Genomic DNA, 23,793 nt, shown 5'->3' on the forward strand with positions numbered 1-23,793 from the left:
AGGATTTGAACATTGCCTTATTACCATTTTAATGCCAATGTAACCAGTAGTGATGTATCATCTTTCATTCCTGATATTAGGGATATGTACTTTATTTTTGTTCTTGGTTCACCTAGCTAGAGGTATAGCAATTGTATTGTTCTTTTCGAAGTACCAACTTCTGGTTTTATTATTTTTTTCTGTCTTAAAATTTGGGGTATCTACTCTTTTTTTTTTCTTCATTTTTGATTGGTTGGTTTATTTTTCTCTTCTCTTTCCAAGTTCTTAAGATGGGAGATTAGATTACAGGCTTGAAGTCATTCTTTTTTAATGTAGGCCTGTAGTTTCTTGGATTATCCTGTACACACTTCTACAACTGCATCCCGCTTATTTTGATATGCTGTTTCTTTCACTTTTGTTCAATTCAAAATATTTTCTAACTTCCCTGTTTGATCCATGGATTATTTAGTTATATTTCTTAAGTTTGAAGTGTTTGGAGATTATCCTGTTATTTTTCTTTTATTGATTTCTTGTTTAATTATGTAGAGAGAAGATTGACTTTAATTCTTTTAAATGTGTTAAGGTGTGTTTTCTGGTGCATGGGGAGACTCTTATGTACTTGAAAATAATGTGCCATTCTTTAACTTTTAGAGTCCTCAAATAGTTGCTCCACGTATTATTCCTAAATTTACAACTGCAGTTCACTGATAATGACAGGGTGGAGTTTGCTTGCTTTGTTTGGCCCAGAATCAGAGCCTTTCATGTCACTTTGCTGAAACTTTTTCATTAATAAATCCTAGATTCTGGAATATTCTGCACAAGGACCCTTCTAATGGGTCAAAAAACTAGAAAACAGATAAAAAATTGATGATGAAAATACCTCTGATTTTTAAGTAAATGCTATCTCCTTTTCTATAAAATGGGATAATTAATAATCTGGCCTATGTCCTTCAAAGACTTATTTGTTATAGCTGTACAAGACCTGCTCAGTAAGTTAGAGAAGGGAAAAAGGACCTGGGTGGGATCAGGACTCAAGCAAGCGATATGGCTGCAGGGCTAACCTCACACAGGGATGACCTGCCAGGTTTGTGCCTTGGTGTTAGTGGCCACGTTTTCAATAGGCAGGTGGTAGCAAAGGGCATCTGTTGGTCAGGAATGAAGCAGGTGATAGCAGCTTCATGGTTACAAGAGGCTTATCCAGCTCAGAGAAGACCTTACAAGGTACAGGGTGCAGGCTCCTGGAAAAGTGCTGAAAACACCAGGTTGAAGGTCCAAGCCCCGACCAGGCTCATGGGCTTCAAAGAGTAGCCATGATCTGAATATAGAGCTATAAGTGGAATCAGGAAACTGAGGGAGAAATCAGTCCTGTGGACTATTGAAATGCTGATGTGCAGAACAAAGGCTGAGCAAGTGGTCAGTTAGAAAAATTACCATCCTTGGGGAAGCAAAACTAGTTTTAGCCTGTTACTGGCTGCTCAGTGAGAGAATCCAGGGCTAACTCAGAGATGAGACCCTAGTGTTTATTGAACCTAGAGAATGCAGAAAATAGAAAGCTTCATATGCAGGAGTCGATGATAAAGTTCTGAGTGCATGTTAGCTGTCATTATTAACATTGTTGATAGCGTAGACCTAAGTACATATTTGAAACTTCTCGCCGAAACTGGTTTGGCTCGGTGGATAGAGCGTTGGCCTGCGGACTGAAGGGTCCCAGGTTCGATTCCTGTCAAGGGCATGTGCCTGGGTTGCGGGCACATCCCCAGTGGGAGATGTGCAAGAGGCAGCTGATCGATGTTTCTCTCTCATCGATATTTCTGACTCTCTATCTCTCTCCCTTCCTCTCTGTAAAAAATCAATAAAATATATTAAAAAACAAAACAAAACAAAAAAAAAACTTCTCACTAGGTGATATAGGCATCCAAGTTGATATACCAGGAAACAATGGCATTGACTATGAGAGAAGTACCAAGACCTCAGAAAGGAAGTATAAACGTGATCATATAGTAAATAAAATGGATAATGCAAGAGAGGCTAACTGGAAATTTATTATATAAAATTTCAATCATCTGAAGCAAGGGTAGAGTCTGTTAAAGTCTACCACAGTAATCTAAAGCTAGACTGTAATTCAGACCATGAGAAACCATGTGTCATTAGGCAGGTTTATTTTCATTCTGACAGTTTCTCCATCTCTGCAAATACCCAGTACTCCCTCCCCCCAAGAAACAAGAACCAAAGTGTATTACTCAGTGGGTTAGAGCATTGGCCTGATATGCCAAGGCTGCAGGTTCAGTCTCTGGTCAGGGCGTATACAAGAAGCAACCAATGAATGCATAAATAAGTGAAAGAACAAATCTCTCTCTCTCTCTCTCTCAAAATCAATAAATACTCCCTATTTTTTAAAAAGTGTATTACTAGTCACAATAATAAAATTCTTAGGCAGAATGCAAGATGATGTTAAATGAACCTGCCTTCTTAGAGAGGTCGCAGACCAGCCAACCTCCTCCCACTAACCTCAGTACCTTTAGTCTGTCAAAAACAGCCGACACAATCACATTTTCTTTTCAGTCTGCTTTATTCTAATTCATCACAGGGCCAGACTGACCCTGGACTTGTCTTTGCACACAAGTTATCTTTTGATTAGCTTTACCTTGGTGACCTGACTCCTTGCTGCCTCTGGCATAATCCAGTTACTCATGAGAATATCAATTAAGGTCCTCAATCACCCTAATTAGAATGTCTTCTAAGTGTTGCTTTAGGAATAGTATTAGGGCTGAAAGTTCTGTGCCCTGAATCTGAAATGAAATATCTAGTTGCTCTCCACTGACAAGGATTAATGCAGAATTATTAATTAATTTAATTAATGACTTGGATGAGGACCTAGGTGGCATGCTGATCAAGTTTATAGATGACACAAAGCTAGGAGGATAACAATTACTGGGATGACAGACTAGGGAGCCAAAATGATTTCAAGACAGTATTTAGTGGCAATCCATCTAATACGTGCCTGGAAGAATGATCTCCATTAGGCAGAACTGGATGTTAATATCACTCCTCTAATCAGAATCCTTCAATGATTCCCCTATTTGCTGTTAAAATTAAATTCCAAGTTCTTAAGCTGCTACTCAAGTCCATGTTATATTGTAATCCTAACTCTTCCTGCTTTCCAACAAAATCTTCTGTATAGTACTTTTCCTAATACCCTGTGCTCGAGCCAAACTGAATTATTTATAGACTATTTCCTATTTATGGTCCATTTCTCCCTATCTTTGAGCATTATTCTCCATTGAGCTTCCTTTCCACAGACTTTCATTCTGCCTCACTTTTAAATTTCCAAACCAGTTCTTGCTAGTTCAAAAGCTGCCTCTTACATTTAGTCTTCTTTGATTGCCTTAGCTAGCGTCATCTCTGTCTTTTGCTAATCTTCAATTACACTTATCTGTTCCTCTCTGACTATTTTGTCACTATTTACTCTGTACTGCAGTTATTTTGTGTACACTTTTTAAGGCTCTGCTAAACTCTGCCTGGTGCTGGAATGTCTGCCTGCTAAATCTTTACATAGCCTATAGAGCTTCTGCATGTGTGTTGCTCATAGCTGATGGCATGGAAGTGGTTTGCATGTGGTTTATTTCTTCTACTGGAAAGAAGTGTCCTGAGAGGAGGCCATGCATCTAACTTACTAGAGGCCCCTACAGTTATATCGAAGAGACGTATAAGCAGAAAGTCTTCAATATATGTTTTATTGAACAAAGGAATGATGGAGAGAAGAGTTCCCTAAGGTAATAGTATACGAATAGGAAGGGAATGGTGGTGATAAGAAAAAGACATTTAATCTTCGAAATAAAACAGTTATTAAGATATAATCAACTCACCTGATTTGTGTATGGTCATGCTAAAGGAGGAAACACAGTATGAACCAGAGATATCTGATGGTGTGTGGTCAAGAGAGGTGATAGGGGTTGGAAACTTGCATTGCCTTTTAAAGTGACTACACACTGTGTGGATTTCTTGGACAGTATCAGTTTATACCTATTATTTCAGTATAATATTCTTAGAAGTGTCCCATTTAAATGCTGTTACATGGTCACCCTATTAATCAAGTAACTCTTTGACCTTTTAAGACTGGTGGGTCCCTGTGGTTGTAAAGCTTATGACATATGCTAATGTTTGGATAATAATAGTCTTATAGTTAGCCAGATATGGGTATAAAACTCATCTGTGTCACTTATTAGAAATATGATCTGGACACATATCCAAGACCTCTGATAAGCACCCTTAAATATGACTGTTGTGTTCAAAAGTGAAAAGGGAGATCTACAGTATGAAATTTTTCAGTAATGCAAATATTTCAATATTTATAACCAGGGGCCAGATATGTCTAGGGCAGGGGTGGGCAAACTTTTTGACTCGAGGGCCACAATGGGTTCTTAAACTGGACCCGAGGGCCGGAACAAGAGCATGGATGGAGTGTTTGTGTGAACTAATATAAATTCAAAGTAAACATCATTACATAAAAGGGTACGGTCTTTTTTTTTTTTTTTTTTTTTTTAGTTTTATTCATTTCAAACGGGCCAGATCCGGCCCGCGGGCCGTAGTTTGCCCACGGCTGGTCTAGGGCATTAGGGAAATAAATATTTCACAGAGTTGTTAAATCTTCAGGCCTTCTGCATTAAAGATCACACAACCAAGAGTAAGGGCATGGTTCTTGCTGGTTGACTGTTTCAGCGGGTTATCAATAGAGAGGCTCAAGATCACAGAAATTGGATTTAAGACTCATCATTTATTTTTTCAAGTGAGAAGAGGAAAGCAGCCACAACAGGGCATGTGGTTTATATATTTCCCTTTACTATAAATTCATAGTGTGGTGGAATTCTGACCAAGTCAGATTTCAGGATTTCTAGATTTCCTATTTATCACGAAGAAGAAAAATTGCCTGGATTATAAAATATTTCCAGTTGGGAATAGACCAAAGGAATGTAAAGAAGGGAAGAAGATCAAACATCTGCTGGAATGTGACTCTAATGAAAAAAATCCAGAGTGTTTTTTTAAATAGGTATTTATAGTTCAGTTTATATATCAGATTAATAAATGGATCTACCTCGTCCATTGCTGGTGGTACAACCGCTATGGAAAGCAGTCTTCCTCAAAAAATTAAGAATAGAGCTACCATATGACTCAGCAACCCCACTCCTGGGTATATACCTGAAAAACTTGAAATTATGTATTTGCAAAGATATATGTACCCCTATGTTCATTGCAGCATTATTCACCGTGTCCAAGTCAAAGAAACAACCAAAGTGTCCCAAGATAGCGAACTGACAAAGAAGATGTGGTACATATACACAATGGAATACCACTCAGCCATGTTGCAACAGCATGGATGGACCTTGAGAACATTATGCTAAGTGAAATAACTCAGTCAGAAAAAGCTAATAACCATTTGATTTCACTCATATGTGGTATATAAAAATGAAACTTATGAACACAAACAGCAATGTAGTGGTTGCCAGAAGGAAGGAGGTGGTGGGAGAAAGGGGTCCTAATATAATGTGACAGGAGAAAATTTGACTTTGGGTATTGGGCACATGTGCAATATACAGAAATCTACATGTTCATGTTGATCAATGTCACCCCAATTAATTAATTAGTTAATTAATTAAAAAAGAAGAAAAGAAGGAAGGGTTCTAGAGCCAAGCTGCTGGAGTTTGATTATTACTCTACCACTTTCTACCCAGAGGACCTTGGTTATGTGATTTAAACTTGTCCCAGTTTCTTTATCTGTAACAGGGATTTTTAAAAACCTATCTTATTGCCCTGACTGGTTTGGCTCGGTGGATAGAGCGTCTGTCTTCGGACTGAAAGGTCCCGGGTTTGATTCCAGTCAAGGGCATGTACCTTGGTTGCGGGCACATCCCCAGTAGGGGGCGTGCAGGAGGCGGCTGATCGATGTTTGTCTCTCATCAGTGTTTCTAACTCTCTATCCCTCTCCCTTCCTCTCTGTAAAAAAATCAATAAAATATATTTTTTAAAAAAACCTATCTTATTGGTTGGTTCTGACAATTAAATGTGTTAATATTGTAAAATTGTCAGAATAGTTCCCGATCAATAGTCAGTAGGCATATGCACTAAATATTATTTAAGCACTGAGAGTAATGAGTCCTCTCCCTTACCTTTGTATTTAGATGGACAAGATGGGACTTCTGTGGTGTGTAATGAGTCTCTACTTCTATGGGATCTTGCAAAGCGATGCCTCGGGTAAGTGAATGGCTTTTGACAATCAACTGAAATGCAAGTCATGCATAGTGTATTATCTCAGTCTTTATGAAAATGAACTAAGAGAAAATAATATAGTTTATTAAGAAATGACAGTGATAGTAGCACTGTTTTCCAAACTGAGCCAGTGGTGGAGAAGGCCTTGGTGGTAACAGTCAATTGAGATGTTATAAAAACAAATAAATAATGACAGGTTTCTGTCATGCTGCTTCTATATAGGAAAGAAAGACTGGTCAGGCTCAATCTTTCTTTGGGTGTTGCTTCATAAGAGGAGCCATCCAAAGCTTTTATTGAGTTTGAATTACCGAACTCAACCATCATGGGCCTGGATCAAATGAAATCAGACTTACAAGGGACTTGAAAGTTTATCTTTTCAGGTCTCCTCTCTTCTCCAGAATTACTATTCAGAACTATTTTCTAGTATCTCTAACTAGTGATTAACTTATTATAACCGGTTATATCTTTGGACTGATAAAATTTTAGATTTTAGTACATATAACAAATTTGTCTATATGTCATTTCCATACATTTCTTTGGTTCAACTTATTGATTTAAATAGAAAATACATAATCCAATGGTTTTCTAATTTTAATGCAAGGAACCTAGATATCTTAATTTTAAAAAGCTTTTAATGTGTAATTCCCCTAAAAATCTTGGCCATACTTTGAATACCATTGTTTTATTTCCTCTTTTATGTGAAAGGCCTCCACAAATGTTAAAACAGTGATCATATAATCATGACCATGCTCTCTAATATATGCCTTCAGATGTTCTTCACATGACATAGATTTGAGTCCTCCTACCATCCTAATGATATTTTCTGGTCGTTTTTAGTTTTGCTATGACACTTAAAGCATTTTATTAGAAAACAAAAACAGCACTAAAGGAGAGGCATAACTAGGACAGAGTACAGCTCAACGCTGAGAGAAGGAGAGATAACTTTCAATCTCGTTGGCCCCTGGGGTCTTCACAGATGAAAGTGTATATTATACAGGGCTGATATTCAGGTGGGATACATGACTATATAGCTCTACTGGCTTTTTAGACTGGCATATATCCGGCTTTAGTGAGTGCTCCATTTGATGGTCAGTGCCACGGTGTCCTGATTTTTAAATATGCTGAATATAAACCCTGATCATAGTTTGTTCTTATTTGATTTAATTCTATGCTTACAGAGGCCTTCCTTAACCATCTTCACTAAAAGTAGCCCTGCCAATCATTATCTATCCTATCCTACTTTAGTTTTCTCATAACTCATTGATGTATTAACTCATTCTGTTCTCTCCTACTCCCTCTCCTTTTCCTACTTATCTTTTTTCTTCCCCCAATCTCCATCCTACTTCCCTCCCTCCCTCCCTTCCTTCCTTCCTTCCTTCCTTCCTTCCTTCCTTCCTTCCTTCCTTTCTTCCTCCTCCTCCTCCTCCTCCTCCTCCTCCTCCTCCTCCTCCTCCTCCTTCTTCCTTCTTCCTTCTTCCTTCTTCCTTCTTCCTCTCTCCCTCTCTCTCTCTTATATACATTCCTTTCACATCTATTTTTTAGGCAAATTGGCTAATTTTATAATGGAACTTCTTATTTGGATTCATACCATTGATCCATCAATGTGGTTTGATATGCTGCCTCACCTTGAAGGGAAAGAGAGAGGTGACTGTATTATTTCTGCTGGGAGAACAGTGAAGTCCCAGAAGTTGGTGGGTGCTGGTGCTTCCCCAGTGGTCTTGGCAGTGTTGCTTATCTGAATGACCTTTACTGTAATTCTTCCAAAGAGCTCCCCCACCCCAAATTCCTTTGGAAAGTGAGCTTTCTACCCAGAAACTGTGACTCATAATTCTGCTGGGGAAGCTGACTTCTCAAATAAGATAAGTTTTCATACCAGCTCCATTGGGTCACCATGGGAGCAGGAAACATGTTGTAATCCCCTCAGCCCATCTGGCACATATTCATTTGCTTCCTTATGAAAAGGTATATTGTGTTTGTGTCAGTGATGTACTTCCTAGTTGGAGGAGCGGAACAAAAAGAAAGTGTTGACAAAAATAAAAGAGGAAACTGTCTCTGGGCTCTGGGGGTGAGGGGATTACTGCACAGGATGGGGGATCAACCAACCTCTCACGCATCAAGGTGCCATCTCTTTTTTAAAATATATTTTATTGTTTTTTTACAGAGAGGAAGGGAGAGGGATAGAGAGTTAGAAACATTGATGAGAGAGAAACATCAATCAGCTGCCTCCTGCACACTCCCTACTGGGGATGTACCCACAACCAAGGTATATGCCCTTGACCTGAATCAAACTTGGGACCCTTCAGTCCTCAGGCCGACATTCTATCTACTGAGCCAAAGCAGTTAGGGCAAGGTGCCACCTCTTATGATGACATATATGTCAGCAGACTTGTTGGTCTTTCATGCTGTAATGGAGTGACCCGCGGAGACGACCACCAGGGACTCAGATCAAAATTTAAGAGCCTTTTTTAAGCTGGCCAGCGACTACAGTTACAGCACCATGCCGAAGCAGAGGCTGAACTGCAGTTGCTGGCCAGCTTAATAAAGGCTCCTAAATTTGGATCTGAGTCCCTGGTGGTTGTCTCCACGGGTCGCCCAATTACAATGCAGCTCTTTCTGTGTCAGGTACCCCTCTGAATGGAGCAAAAAGATATGTATGTAACAGAGGAGAGATAGACTGAGAACCCTAGAGTACTGTAAATGTATATGATATTAGTAAGAGTTTTATCTTGTTGTTCTGGACCCTTCCATGTGGCTCCTCCTCTTTAGGGAAGCCTCATATTTGTAAAAATGAATTATAAGAACATCAAAACCTGAGTTCCATGCAATGTGTTTCAAGAGCAGTGAGTTGGACTTCAAGCCACATGATTCTGACTTTAGAACATGGTCTTTCTGTTAGCAGTACTGTGTGGGATTTCCTTATTTGCTCAGGAACATGGGAGCATCATCTTCATTTCAGGTGGTGATAAAAGCAAATAATCAAAAGCAAGCATTTACTTTCTTTTAAGGACCTAAAGTGTGGATAATTATAATAGTGATAATGTAATTATGATGTGGTAGTTAGGTACAGTGATAATAAACTCCCTTTGCTAAAAAAGCACTTTGCATTTTACATATTCTATGCCATTTGACTCTCACACCCAGACCATGGAATAGTCAGGCAATGTTAAGAAATAATGAGTGTTATGGGAAAACTAAGCAAGGATAGGATAGTCAAACTCCATTTTTTTACAAGAAAAAAAGATCACAGTGGTTAAGTGAATTATGTAAAGTCCCATAGCTGATACTTAGCACATCTGTGATTTTAACCAGTTCCTCAGTTCCCAAGATGCATGTTCTTCTTACTAAATATACTCCCCTTGGACTCCACTAGCATACAGTTTAGGAAGAAGATTAAGATCTGAGGGGTCACAGGTTTTGCTCACTGTTAAAGAACCACTCAGTCATAGGTTTTGGTGCTTTTTAGATAAGGAGTATCTCACCCCAGACCTCCTTAATATATCATTATTATTATTTAATATATTATTTTTAAGGATGAAAATCACTGTAATCTATGCTTAAAACTCAATATTCCCATTTTTGCTTATTACCATATTAAGCATTTTCAGTATTAAACTCTAAGAAGTTCTCCTTTGCAAGAATTCCAAAGGCAAGCAAACTTTGACTTGTCACACATTTCTCTTTTGGCGTTTCATTGGCAGCATGTTAGAAAGTCAAAGTATAAAAGCTGTCTTCAGAGTAGAAATAAATATTTGGAACTTGTGATTTCTAGTTGGAAAGATAGTGAAAACAGCACCCCAGATAGTATGGCGAATTTTAAAAATATTGCCATATCAAAATTATTTGCTGCACAGACCACCTAAAAATGATAGCGATGCACTTTCTTCTCCAAAAATGTTAGCAATGCATCTTCTTCTCTACACACACACACACACACACACACACACACACACACACACATACACACTCACATTTGAACCTAGCTTTTTATTTAAAAGTGAGCAAACAGTTGACTGTGTGCCAGGTGCAGGGCTAGATTTCACACACATTATCACTAATGTCGCAGAAAACACTGTGGAGGTGTGGAGTTGGAAAATCCCACGCCCATTTTATAGTTTAGGACAGTGATTCCCAAAGTGGGCGCTACCGCCCCCTGGTGGGCGCTGCAGCGATCCAGGGGGGCGGTGATGGCCACAGGTGCATTTGTTTTAACTTTTTTGGATTACCTTTCTATTCTGAGTTCAATAAATAGTTTCATAATTTCAAACTTCAATGTTTCTAATTTACACCTTTCTTTACTATATTTTACGAAAAAGGTAGAAACATTAATACATATATCTCTGTTTAATTGCTATTAAAATTAAAAAAAAAATAATTTCCAGGGGGCGCTGAGTAATATTTTTTCTGGAAAGGGGGCGGTAGGCCAAATAAGTTTGGGAACCACTGGTTTAGGAAATGAAGAGCCAGGGAGGTGGCCTAAGGTAACAGTGCTCATGGGGCACCTACTAGAGCTGACCTTGAAGGCTGCTGCTACTCAAAGGCAGAGCTCTTTTCTTTATATCACATTCCCTTCCTTCAGGACGTTGCTCTGCTAATGCAGGTAAAATCCCTGGATTTCTTTTCTGTTCTGTGTAAGAAATTTGCAGAGGGTGGAAATAATCTTTTGACTTGAGAGTGAATTTACACAGTGCAAAATAAACAAATACTAAAAACACTGTGTTTCACCAGGAGTCAAGAGACATTGGTTTAAGTTCTGACTGTTTCATTTTGTGAGCTTTTAATGACAGGAAGATGTCTTTAAATCACTTCGTGACATGGCATCCTTATCAACCAACCAAACCAACCAACCAACCAGCAACAGCAAAGCCCCAACCAATGCTGCCTTCTTGCTTTTGTATTAAAGAGGATAAGGGCTGTTATACATCATGCACACACACAGTGTACGCTCTTCCCATTTAGGTGGTTTCTAATGACAAGTGTTTATCTTACAGATTTCACCTTATTCTAAAGATCACGTGTTTGATCATTTTATATTAAAGAGTCTAGGGCATATACGGGAAGGTTCTTACTATAAGCATCTTACAGTAAAGTCTAAAAGAAAGAAGCAAAATTAAACACCCAATAAAATACCCTGAGAGAGCCGATAATGTTACTAGTTCTGTAGGAACCTATCAGGGAAGACTTCTCAATCAAAGAACAATTGTTCTTGTCAAGAAAAAAATACATCTGTTATTTGGGAACAGAACAGTGCAGTGCAATGAAGGGATGGTGTGAAGGCAATTTAGATGCTAAGCTGGAAAGGTAGGTTGGGAACAGATTGTGGATGATAGGAATCCCTTCAGGGAAAGAGAATATTTGTGTTGAATGTATTCTAGGTAGAGTTGGTTAGTTCGTTTTTATTTTTAATTGTGTCTTACTTTTGTGAAGACATGTAATATCTTCAATGCTATGTAATGGTTCTTTCAGCTTTGAAGAGGATTCCATTTATTGCCAGGCCCAGCGGCCTCATATTACTTGAATGTGTTTTTTTGAAAAACTCCATACTTGGATGTACCTGTGACATTCAGTCTGTCTGGTGCTCATGGCTGGTCATCCTAAACACCCTTCCTTTCTATGCAATTTAGTCCAAACATTTGAGGAATGTTTGAAGAATACCGTTTCATTTTTTTTTTCTTAGACCTAAAGGTTATCAGAAATGTAACATACCCTCTTGTATTTTAAATGCTGCATCTTGGGAGCAGATATCTTTTCTCTTTTATTTTTTTCCTTTTTTTTTTTTTTGACTGCATTTGTATTTTGAAACATACTGATGTTTATTTTTAAGTTACTTATACTTCCTGAGGGTCAGGAGCCTGATAGAAAAGAGATCTATGCACCACAGTTTATTGGCCTGATGCTGACTTTACAAATATAAAACAGCTTTTTGCTTCAGAACAGCTTTTTGCTTCCACAGGGTTAGTTCTTTGTTTAGAAAAATGACTTGACCCATCCCTTACGTGGCTGTTAAGAGAAACCAGTATTTTTATAGGTAATAAATGGTTGTATATGATTATAGGTGGCAATGTCTAATTTATAGGAATTTATTCTGCCCTTTAAATCACCTTTGTCTCTGCATCCCCACCCCCACTCCCCACAGAACATTTGTCTCTGCCATCTTGAGATCAAATCACCATCTTGATTATCAGTGAATCACACCAAGCCAGTTATCACCCATTTTCATTTCACTGTTTTTAATTTTTTTGCCTATTTTTCTGATAATGTGTTTAGAAAATAAAATGTATATCCACTCTCAACATAACAATGCAATGATTCTTTTAGTTTAAAATCCGCTTGGTGCTGCTACTCATTTATTTTTGAGGGACAGAGAACAAAATGGATACCTTTTACAAATAATCTGGGAACCTCAGTCAACAACTTCAAGGAATGGTCATCCAAAAACATAAAAGGTAATATACAGAATGCCTTCTTTTGTCCTTTCTTATTTTAGAGTCAAGTAGAAACAATGAAAATACAAGATGCTGAGAAAATGAGAGAAAAGAAATAAAATATACCCACCCTCAGTAACCTAGACTTGGCTGAGTTCTGTTGTTTTCACGAATTTCATTTCTCCTTCTGCCATCTGAATCAAAACTCTTGTTATGGCTGTACATTATTGGGGAATAAATATCACTTTCCTACAGTGTTTGTAGGTTCTCAAATAATAGTTTAAAGCTCTCTGCTAGTCAGTCAGTCCATTTAAAAATAATTTTATTGATTTTTAGAGAGAAAGGAAGGGAGAGGGAGAGAGAGAGACAAATATCAAAGAGAGTGAATCATTAATGGGCTGCCTCCTATAACCCCATCCTGGGGATCGAGTCTGCAACCTGGGCATGTGCCCTGACTGGGAATCAAACTAGCAACCTTTTTGTGCATGAGACTACGCCCAAACAACTGAGCTACACCAGCCAGGGCAGCCCATTGATTTTTGTTTTTCCTTCTGAGATACTTTCATATTTTTTGAAGTGTCTCTTGAGATAGGCAGGAGGGTGCATTTTTTTTATGTATACTGAGGTACTGACGTTTGCACTTTTTGTTCACTTATTTAAGAGACCATTGTGTTCCCTTTAAATTTTGGGCTTGCCATACCAATGAGAAGGACCAAGTGAGGAGTATTTGCCAACTATTGTTTCCTCATTGGAATCAGTGTCATCTACATCATAAGTGTAGACACTCAAAAGAAGAAGAAAAAAAAAGCACAGAAAGAGAGCACATCCATCAGTCACTAGTGGTTTCTCTACATCAATACAGCTCTTTATTAATAAATGTCATGGGTTTTATTTGATTCCTAATTACTTAAACTTTCAGTAGAACTATAGTTGAAATATAAGACTCTATTACTGTTTTCACAGAGGGACTTGTTAAATTTGATGCAAACCCAGCTATATACTGTTTCAGATCACAAAATAACTTTTTTTAAAGTACTAAACTTAAGTGGTTCCCCATTTTTCTGAACTTTGCAGTGGACGGTATCCTTATTGAACAGTTCATTTTTTCTAGTATTTTTGATATTCTGATTCTTTACCTCCTTCCTGGTATATTAAAATGATAAAAGCAAATAGAATCCTTGAATATTATAGAGGTTTTCTTAAGTCTAATGCACCTCCAGCCATGAGAGCCAGCAGCTTCTCCAAGGATATGGCTTTGTCAACCTGAATACTTATATTCTGAAGGAAGTATAAGACAGAGGTGGTGGAGGCAAAGAGTTGTGCATGGCCTTCATGATAATGAAGGAAGAGGAGATAGCAAGCAAGAAGATAGGACTCTGAATCTCCTTTAGCACTTTGCTTTCATAAAGTCTAAGGTAGAAACAGTCTGCTATTGTTTGTAATTGACACTGAGTTATAAATGTTTTTCCTAGTAGCAAAGTATTTCTTGAGGCTCAGTAGAAACCGAGCTTGTATTCAGATCTAGAAAGAGGGTGTATGCATGTCTGGAGAAAAAATGAAATCATGGAAATGTGAATAGAGCAATTAGTAAATGAAAATGTTGGAAGAGTCCCTCCCACTGCATTCAATGATCTTGGTGAGATGCTAAGGAGGATTTCAGGAAGAAAGTGAGATAAGGTGTTTGTTCCTGGTTTCTTCTTCTTTTTCTGTTAATCCCCACCTGAGGACATTTTTCCCATTGATTTTTAGAGAGAGTGGACAAGAGGGAGGAGGGGGAGAGATATATATAGAGAAATCCATTGGTTGCCTCTTACAGGGTCCCCAGCTGTGCCTGGACCAGGGCTGGGGATCAAACCCGAAACTGAGGTATATGCCCTTGACTGGAAATTGAACCCGTGACCCTTTGATCCTTGGGTTGGTGCTCCAACCACTGTGGATAACACTGTCCAGGGCTGTTCCTGATTTCTTTTGTTAAAATATATTTTTATTGATTTCAGAGAGGAAAGGAGAGGGAGAGAGAGATAGAAACATCAATGATGAGAGAGAACCATTGAATGGCTGCCTCCTCCACACCCCACACTGGGGATCGAGCCTGCAACCCTGACCAGAATTAAACCGTGACCTGGTTCATAGGTTGATGCTCAACCACTAAGCCATGCTGGTCGAGCTGTTCCTGCTTTCTTTGTTAGAGAAAACTCGTTGGTGATCTCACCTTTATTGCTATAAATATTCTGTTACTAAAAAGGTCCTTCCTCTCATCTACAATGTGGAGATAATTGATGACTGCAATAATAGCCATGAAGCATTATGCAGTATTGACTCTTTTTTTAATTACTAAAGGAAGATCATGCTAAGCTAAGCATGGCTTTAAATCTCTTTTACTCTAATTCTCTGTAAATTGGTAATAATTATTTAGTAGAGTGTGTAATGGAAGAGAAAGGATGTGAGGGAAATAACATTAATTGAACTATTATATACTAGAGGCCCAGTGCACGAAATTCATGCATGGGTGGGGGGGTGTCCCCCAGCCCGGCCTGTGCCCTCTCACAGTCTGGGACCCCTCGCTCCTTACCACCTGCCACCGCCGCTGCGCTCACCAGCTGTGAGCCCAGCTTCTGGCTGAGCGGCACTCCCGCTGAGGCAGCACACTGATCACTAGGGGGCAGCTCCTGCATTGAGCGTTTGCCCCTGGTGGCCAATGCGCGTCATAGTGACCAATCATTTCGCCGCTCGGTCAATTTGCACATTAGCCTTTTATTATATAGGACTAGAGGCCCGGTGCACAAAAATTTGTGCACTTGGGAGGGTCCCTCAGCCTGGCCTGTGCCCTCTTGCAGTCTGGGACCCCTTGGGGGATGACTACCTGCTGGCTTAGGCCCACTCCCCAGGGGATTGGGCCTAAACTGCCTGTCAGACATCCCTCTGGCAGCCCGGCAGGCCTAGGGGGATGTCCACTTGCCAGTAGGGAGCAGGCCTAGCTGTAGTCAGACATCCTTAGCGCTGCTGAGGAGGCAGGAGAGGCTCCCACCACCACCGCTGTACTGGCAGCCGTCAGCCTGGCTTGTGGCTGAGCAGAGCTCCCCCTGTGGGAGTGCACTGACCATGAGGGGGCAGCTCCTGCATTGAGCGTCTGCCCCCTGGTGGTCAGTGTGTGTCATAGTGACCAGTGATTCCCTGTTGCTCTGCTGTTAGGGTCAATTTGCATATTACCCTTTTATTATATAGGATAGAGGCCTGGTGCATGGGTGGGGGCCAGCTGGTTTGCCCTGAATGGTTTCCCAAATCAGGGTGGGGGGTCCCCACTGAGGTGCCTGGTCAGCCTGGGTGAGGGGCTGATGGCTGTTTGCAGGCTGGCCACAGCCCCTTCAGGGTGGGGGTCCCCCCTGGGGTGCCTGGCCAGCCAAGATGAGGGGCTGATGGCTGTTTTCAGGATGGCCACAGCCCCTTCAGGGTAGGGGGTCCCCACTGAGGTGCCTGGTCAGCCTGGGTGAGGGGCTGATGGCTGTTTGCAGGCTGGCCAAGCCCCCCCTCAAGGACCCTCACCCCATGAGAGTGTGGCCAGCATGGGTGAGGGGCTTATGACTGTTTTCAGGCTAGCCACAGTCCCTTTAGGGTGGGGGTTCCCGCTGGGGTGCCTGGCCAGTCTGGGTGAGGGGCTAATGGCTGTTTTCAGGCTGGCCACAGCCCCCAGCCACCCAAGGTCCCAGTGGAGGCTGGCTGGAATCAGGTATTTGGGATTTATTTAGCTTCTATAATTGAAATTTCGTTGCCTTTTGTGGAGGCCACAGCCAGCCAGGGCAGGTGGGAAGCTTGGCTTCCTCCATCGCCAGGGCAACCAAGCCTCCTGCTTGCTCCAGCTCCATGGCTGCTGGCCGCCATCTTGGTTGGATTAATTGCATATAGTCGCTCTGATTGGCTGGCGGGCATGGCTTGGGCATAGCGAAGGTATGGTTAATTAGTATTTTGGTCTTTTATTAGTGTAGATATGTGTGTATTTTTTATACATATATATATTTATATTGGGTGTGTCCCCCCAAAATGTATACATACTTTGAATCATTATTAATTCCAATGGGTTAAATCTGAACAGAAAGAAATATCAATTGAGCAATCAGCTATTGAAGTGTGTATATATTTTTGGGGGACATTTCTGAACAGTCCTATAAGATAGAAATAGATATTAGTCTGTCTTTACCAGCAAGAAAGTTAAGATTCAGAAAACTGAATTAAAAACTTAAATTAACTTAATAGTTTACTATAAGTATGAAGTGGTAAAACTTGTATACCTGTTTGACTATAAAATGCATCCTACCGGCACTATATCATGTTGCCAGTGAATTCTTTATAATTAAAACATTCCACATTTTAAATATGTCAGACCAAGCTGTCTGTCAATTATTGATTATATGAACACATAAAATTGAAAGGAAACATTCAACCAATTTAGAAAAAAAACCCAAAAACAACAGAATATAGGATGTGATTTTTCATGTTGCAAATACTACTTCTATTTGATTTACTCCACGCTTCCTGAAACATATACAGTGCACTTCACTTGTATCTATTCAGGTGGTATACATTTTTCCAAGGTCATACACAATTTCCTAAAGGGAAACAGTTCTATATAAGATGACAGATGGATAAAGCAAAGATGGTTCAGTACAGAAACAGTGTGTTTGAGTGGAGTGAGAAGCTGTTAACTTCAGTATGCTGCAAGGTTGTTTTGGCATTCGTCATTTGGCTTCCCCTGTGGCTAACTCAGAGGTGCTAACTGTAACTTCACATCTTTCATTCTTACCCAGGTATAGCAGGCACAGTTCCTCCTCTTACTCCTCCTCCTAAGTGTTAACAGACTTCATTAGTAAATGATGCTTTCATGTGGCTCAGATTTTTTGTTTGTTTGTTTGTTGTTGTTTTTTAGTGTATAGCTCTAAATAATTATTTTCAGTCTAAAGATACCAGTTTTTTCTCTGCTAGACTTTGGGAGTGATTGAGCATATATTTTGAAATTTGATGGTGGTTTCATTCCAAGTTCCATTTTATTCTGGATAGAGCTGGAATGTTTTCTCTTTCACAGAAGCTGTCACATTTGTGTATGTGTGTGGCAATAGAACAACTAGAAAAACTGTCATGTACATTCAGCAACTGTACATAGGATAGAGCTGGGGCATTGTCACCACTCCGTGCATAGATAGGTATGTTACTTCACTCACTGTAGACTCTCCAGAATTGAAAACCTGAACATTGGTTCAGGATTAATGCACAAATCCCTTTCAGTCCCAGGTAAATCAGTATTTTCATAGATGATTACCCATTTTAAAGCATGAATCATTTTTATCACAGAAGGATGATATTTTCCTGTAATTTGAGGATACACCTTTATGATTGAGAAGAAACAGGTCAAAGATCTATAAAACTTCCACATGGGTTGAATCTGGTTATTTAAGATGAGATCTGAAATTGAGCTTAGCAGATGTTTTCTGGGCACCTGTATGTACAAATCTTTGTACTACAGGAATGTAAAAAGGAGTAAGCTACTTTGCATTCATTCATTCATTCATTCATTCATTCATTCATTTATTTATAGGATATATGCTAGACACTGTGCTTGCCTATACTTATTGGTAAATAAGACAGAAATGGTCTCTCCCCTTATGGAAATTGTAACATTATGGAAGCTTCAGGACAGAATAAAAGAAGCACATAAGCAGATTCTTAAAAGTTTTAAGAAGTGAAGGTTATGGGACATTATTTTGATGGAAGGCAATTGGACAATATATCCCATTGAAGGATGAAAAAGAGCCATCTATATTCAAAGTAGACAGAAGGCAATGGGATGGTATGTGTGAGGTATAATGACCATGCTGCCAATGTTGTTGGACCTGCAAGAAATGGGGGAAGGGAGATGAAAAGGGAGAGGTGGGCAGGGTCCAGTACCTATTAAGGGTGTTACATTGATCTTGCCTGCGACAAAAAGTCATTGAAAGGACTGAGCCAGGACCCTGACATTATCTCTTTATTAAATGTTCCTACTAGTTCCCATGTGGGAAATAGATTGGAGAAGATTTCAGTTTCTCTCAGTATGGTGGACAAGGTCTCTTAAATGACCCTTTTGCTGTAAAGCAGCTAGAAATGATGAATTTAAAAATAAATGTCATTTAAAATGAATTGCTGTGTTGGTAAGAAATCCTTAGAGAATCAAATTGAAGTAAAACTGGAATTCAAAAAAGAAAATAAGCCAGTTCTGTAGTTGGCAGCTGCCCAAGGTAGCATCCAGAGTTAGTGGGAAAAGATGTTTTTAAGTGCTAGGACATTTGGATAATTTCTTTTTTTTAAATTTATCTTTATTGTTGAAATATTACAGATGTCCCATTTTTTCCCGATTGACCCTTTCTAGCCCACACTCACTCCCTGCCCCAGGCCTTTACCATACTATTGTCTGTGTCCATAAGTTATGTATATATATATACATATACGTTTTTTGGTTAATCTCTTCCTTCCCATCCACCCCCGCCTTCCCTCTAGGATTCATCAGACTGTTCCATGTTTCTGTGTCTCTGGATCCATTTTGTTCTTTAGAACCCACATATGAGTGTGATCATGTGATACTTGTCTTTCTCTGACTGGCTTATTTCACTTAGCATAATACTCTCCAGGTTCCTCCATGCTGTCTCAAAGGGTAAGAGATCCTTCTTTTTTTACAGCTGCATAGTATTCCACAGCTTTTTTGTCCACTCTCCTGCTGATGAGCACTTGGGCTATTTCCAGATTTTAGCTATTGCAAATTGAGCTACTATGAATACAGGGATGCATATATTCTTTCTGATTGGTGTTTCAGGTTTCTTAGGATATATTCCTAGAAATGGGATTACTGGGTCAGATGGCAGTTCCATATTTAATTTTTTGAGGAAACTCCATACTGTTTTCCACAGTGGCTACACCAGTCTGCATTCCCACCAGAAGTGTACCAGGGTTCTCTTTTCTCCACATTCTTGCCAGCACTTGTCATTTGTTCATTTATTGATGGTAGCCATTCTCACAAGTAAGAGGTGATACTTCAGTGTCATTTTAATTTGCATCTCTCTGATGATTATTGACTTTGAGCATTTTTCCATATGTCTCTTGGCCATCTGTATGTGCACTTTGGAGAAGTATCTATTTAGGTCCTTTTTCCATTTCTAATTGGATTTTTATCTTCCTTTTGTTAGGTTGTATGATTTCCTTATATATTTTGGATATTAACCCTTTTTCCTATGTGTCATTGGCAAATATGTTCTCCCATACAGTGGGATCCCTTTTCCTTTTGCTGATGGCTTCTTTTGCTGTGCAGAAGCTTTTTATTTGGATGTAGTCCCATTTGTTTATTTCATCCTCTGTCTCCTTTGCCCTAGGAGATGTATAGGCAAACATATTGCTATGAGAGATGTCTGAGATTTTGCTGGCTATGTTTTTTTCTGGGATTTTTATGATTTCAGGACTTACATGTAAGTCTCTTATTCATTTGAGTTTATTCTTGTGTATTGTGTAAGTTGTTAATTTAGTTTCATTATTTTTTTTGCATTTACCTATCCAATTATCCCAAAATCATTTATTTTTTTTTCATATATATTTTTATTGATTTCAGAGAGGAAGGGAGAGGGAGAGAGAGATAGAAACATCAATGATTAGAGAGAATCATTGATCAGCTGCCTCCTGCAAGCCTCACACTGGGGACTGAGCCCACAACCAAGACATATGCCTTGACCATAGGTCCAAGCTCAACCACTGAGACATGCCAACTGTGCCCAACACCATTTATGGAAGAGATTACCTTTTCTCCATTCTATGCTCTTGCCTCCTTACTCAAATATAAATTGAGCATAATGGTTTGGCTCTATTTCTGGAGTCTCTGTTCTGTTCCATTGATTTGTATGCCTGTTCTTGTGTCATTACCAGGCTGTTTTTAGTACAGTGGCTTTGTATCATAACTTGATATCTGGTATTGTCATCCCTCCAACTTTGTTCTTCTTTCTCAATATTACTGTGGCTATTTAGGGTCTTTTTTTGTTCCATATCAATTTTTAGAGTATTTCTTCTAGATTTGTGATATATGCTCTTGCTATTTTAATACGGATTGCATCACATCTATCGGTTGCTTTGGGTAGTATGGAAATTTTAATGATGTTACTTCTACCTATCTATGAATATGATATATTCTTCCACTTGTTTATATCTTCCTCTATCTTTTTTGTCAATGTCTTGTAGTTTTCTGAGTACAGGTATTTTACCTCCTTGGTTAAGTTTATGGCTAAGTATCTTAATTTTTTTGTTGTTGCATGGTAAATAGGATTGCTTCTTAAATTTCTCTTTCTGAGAATTCATTATTGGTGTATAATAATGCCATAAATTTCTGGGTGTTAATTTTGTATTCTGCTACATTGCCGAAATCATTTTTTTAAATCTAGTAGTTTTTTGGTGGATTCTTTAGGGTTTTCTATGTACAATATCATGTCATCCATGAATAATGACAGTTGTACTTCCTCCTTTCCAATTTAGATGCCTTATATGTTTCCTTCTTCTCTGATCACTGTGGCTAAGACTTACAGTACTATGTTGAATAAGAGTTGTGAAAGCGGACATCCCTGCCTTGTTCCTATTCTTAGGCAAAAGCCCCCATCTGGATGGCTTCTCAGGGGAATTTTAGAAAACATTCAAAGAACTAACAGCTATCCTCCTCAAATTATTCCAAAATATCCAAGAGGAAAGAATACTTCCAAGCTTTTTTTTTTGCTTTTTTTTTTTTTTTTTGAGGCCAGGAATATCCTAATTCCAAAACCAGATAAAGACACCACAAAGAAAGAATTACAGGGCAATATCCCTGATGAACATAGATGCTAAAAACCTCAACAAAATATTAACAAATCAGATCCAGCAATATATTATAAAGGTCGTACACCATGATCAAGTGGAATTTATTCCAGGGAGGTAAGGCTGGTACAATATTCGTAAATCAATAAACATTATATATCACATAAACAAAGTGTAAGACATAAATCACATGATCATATCAATAGATTCAGAAAAAAGCATTCAAAAACCAACATCAATTTTTGATAAAAATTCTCAGCAAAGAGGCAATCGGAGGATCATACCTCAACATAATAAAGGCCATATATGACAAACCTACAGCCAACATCATTCTCATTGGCAAACACTAACATCATTTCTTTTAAGAACAGGAACAAGACAGGGATAATTTCTTTACAAATAAAATAATATTTTATCTTATGCCTTACCCCCAAATAATTCTTGATTTAATTAAATTTTTTTAATGTAAAAAAATAAATTAAACCTAAAAGTACTAGAAGAAAATATATGTACACACTACTGTAATATTTGGATGGAGAAGGTCTTTCCAGATATATTATCAGAGGTAAGCATCATTAAAGAAGTTTGAGTTAGTGTTTCAGTTTCTTCAGGTATATTCCCAGATGTTTAATTGCTGGGTCATATGGCAGTCCCATTTTTAATTTTTTGAGGTAACTCCACATTATTTTCCACCATGGCTGCACCAATCTACAATCACACCAACAGTGTACAATATTTCCCTTTTCTCCATGTCCTCATCAACACTTGTTGTTTGTTGACTTATTGATGACTAGAGGTCCGGTGCATGAATTTCTGCACTGGTGGGTTCCGGCCAGCATACCCCATGGGGACCAATCAGGGCTGGGCTGGCATGGGGGAGGAGTTGCGGGAGGTTGGAGGGGGCTGATCAGGGGCCCAATCAGGCAACCGCCACAGTGCATGTCATAGCAACCAGTTGTTTCACTCATTCTGGTTGTTCTGTCATTCTGGTCACTTAGCTTATCTATAATAATAAAAATATAATATGCTAATTAGACTGGGCATCCTTCTGGACATCCTTCCTTCTGGACAAAGCCATGGTGGGCGGGGACCAAGGCAGAGGCTTGCAGCTACCACTGCAGGTGGGGACCGAGCCCCCCTTGCACAAATTTCATGCATTGGGCCTCTAGTATATATATAGATAGCCATTCTGACAAGGTGTTAGGACAGGCGTGGGCAAACTACGGCCCGCGGGCCAGATCCGGCCCGTTTGAAATGAATAAAACTATTGAAAAAAAAGACTGTTCCCTTTTATGTAATGATGTTTACTTTGAATTTATATTAGTTCACACAAACACTCCATCCATGCTTTTGTTCCGGCCCTCCGGTCCAGTTTAAGAACCCATTGTGGCCCTCAAGTAAAAAAGTTTGCCCACCCCTGTGTTAGGTGGTATCTCATTGTGGTTAAATTTCCATTTCTCTGATGATCTGTGATTTTGAGCATCTTTTCATAACTTGATTATACACACACACACACACACACACACACACACACACACACACACACACACACATACTAGAGGCTCAGTGCACAAAATTCCTTAATGGGTAGGGTCCCTAGGCCTGGCTGGCGACCCGGGCCAATCTGGGCCTTCCTTCCCCCAGCTGCTGGCTGACAGCCAGGGCCTTCCTTTGTTCCACGTCGCCCCCTGGTGGTCAGCACATGTCATAGCGAGCAGTCAAATTCCCAGTCAAACTCCCAAGGGGACAATTTGCATATTAGCCTTTTATTATATAGGATATCCTCCTTAGAGAAATGTCTATTCAGATCCTTTCCCCATTTTTTAATTGGATTGTGTTTTTGGTGTTGAGTTGTATAAGTTCTTTATAAATTTTGGATATCAATCCCTTATCAGGTGTATCATTGGTGAATATGTTCTCCTATTAAGTGGGTTGCCTTTTCATTTTGTGGATGATTTTCTTTGCCATGCAAAAAACTTTTTAATTTGATATACTTCCATTTGTTTATTTTTTCTTTTCTTTCCCTTCCCTGAGGAATTATATTAGAAAAAAATACTTGCATGAGAAATGTCCTAGTTTTTACTGCTTATATTGTCTTCTAGGATTTTTATGGTTTTGAACCTAATATTTAAGTATTTAATCCATTTTGAGTTTTTTCTTGTGTATGGCATAAGAAGATGGTCTAATTTCATTTTTGGCATGGATCTGTCCAATTTTCCAACACCATTTATTGAATAGACTATATCCCATTGAATATTCTTGCCTCCTTTGTTAAATATTA

The 23,793-nt window shown here is 39.1% G+C and overlaps 1 protein-coding gene across 2 annotated transcripts in view; it reads left to right on the forward strand.

The window, feature by feature from the left end:
• The window catches only part of IL1RAP (interleukin 1 receptor accessory protein), a 165,222-nt gene that overhangs the window by 47,122 nt on the left and 94,307 nt on the right, over positions 1-23,793 (forward strand). For both annotated transcript variants that reach the window (XR_013995721.1, XM_081087030.1), the window contains exon 2: positions 6,156-6,228. Coding sequence is in view for 1 of the 2 variants with exons in the window: in XM_081087030.1 (XP_080943156.1) it covers positions 6,156-6,228 (73 nt within the window). In the remaining variant the exon portion in view is untranslated. The remainder of the gene's footprint in view (positions 1-6,155; positions 6,229-23,793) is intronic.

The sequence above is a fragment of the Myotis nattereri genome, assembly GCF_964212035.1.
Source record: "Myotis nattereri genome assembly, chromosome: 3".
Lineage (NCBI taxonomy): Eukaryota > Metazoa > Chordata > Mammalia > Chiroptera > Vespertilionidae > Myotis > Myotis nattereri.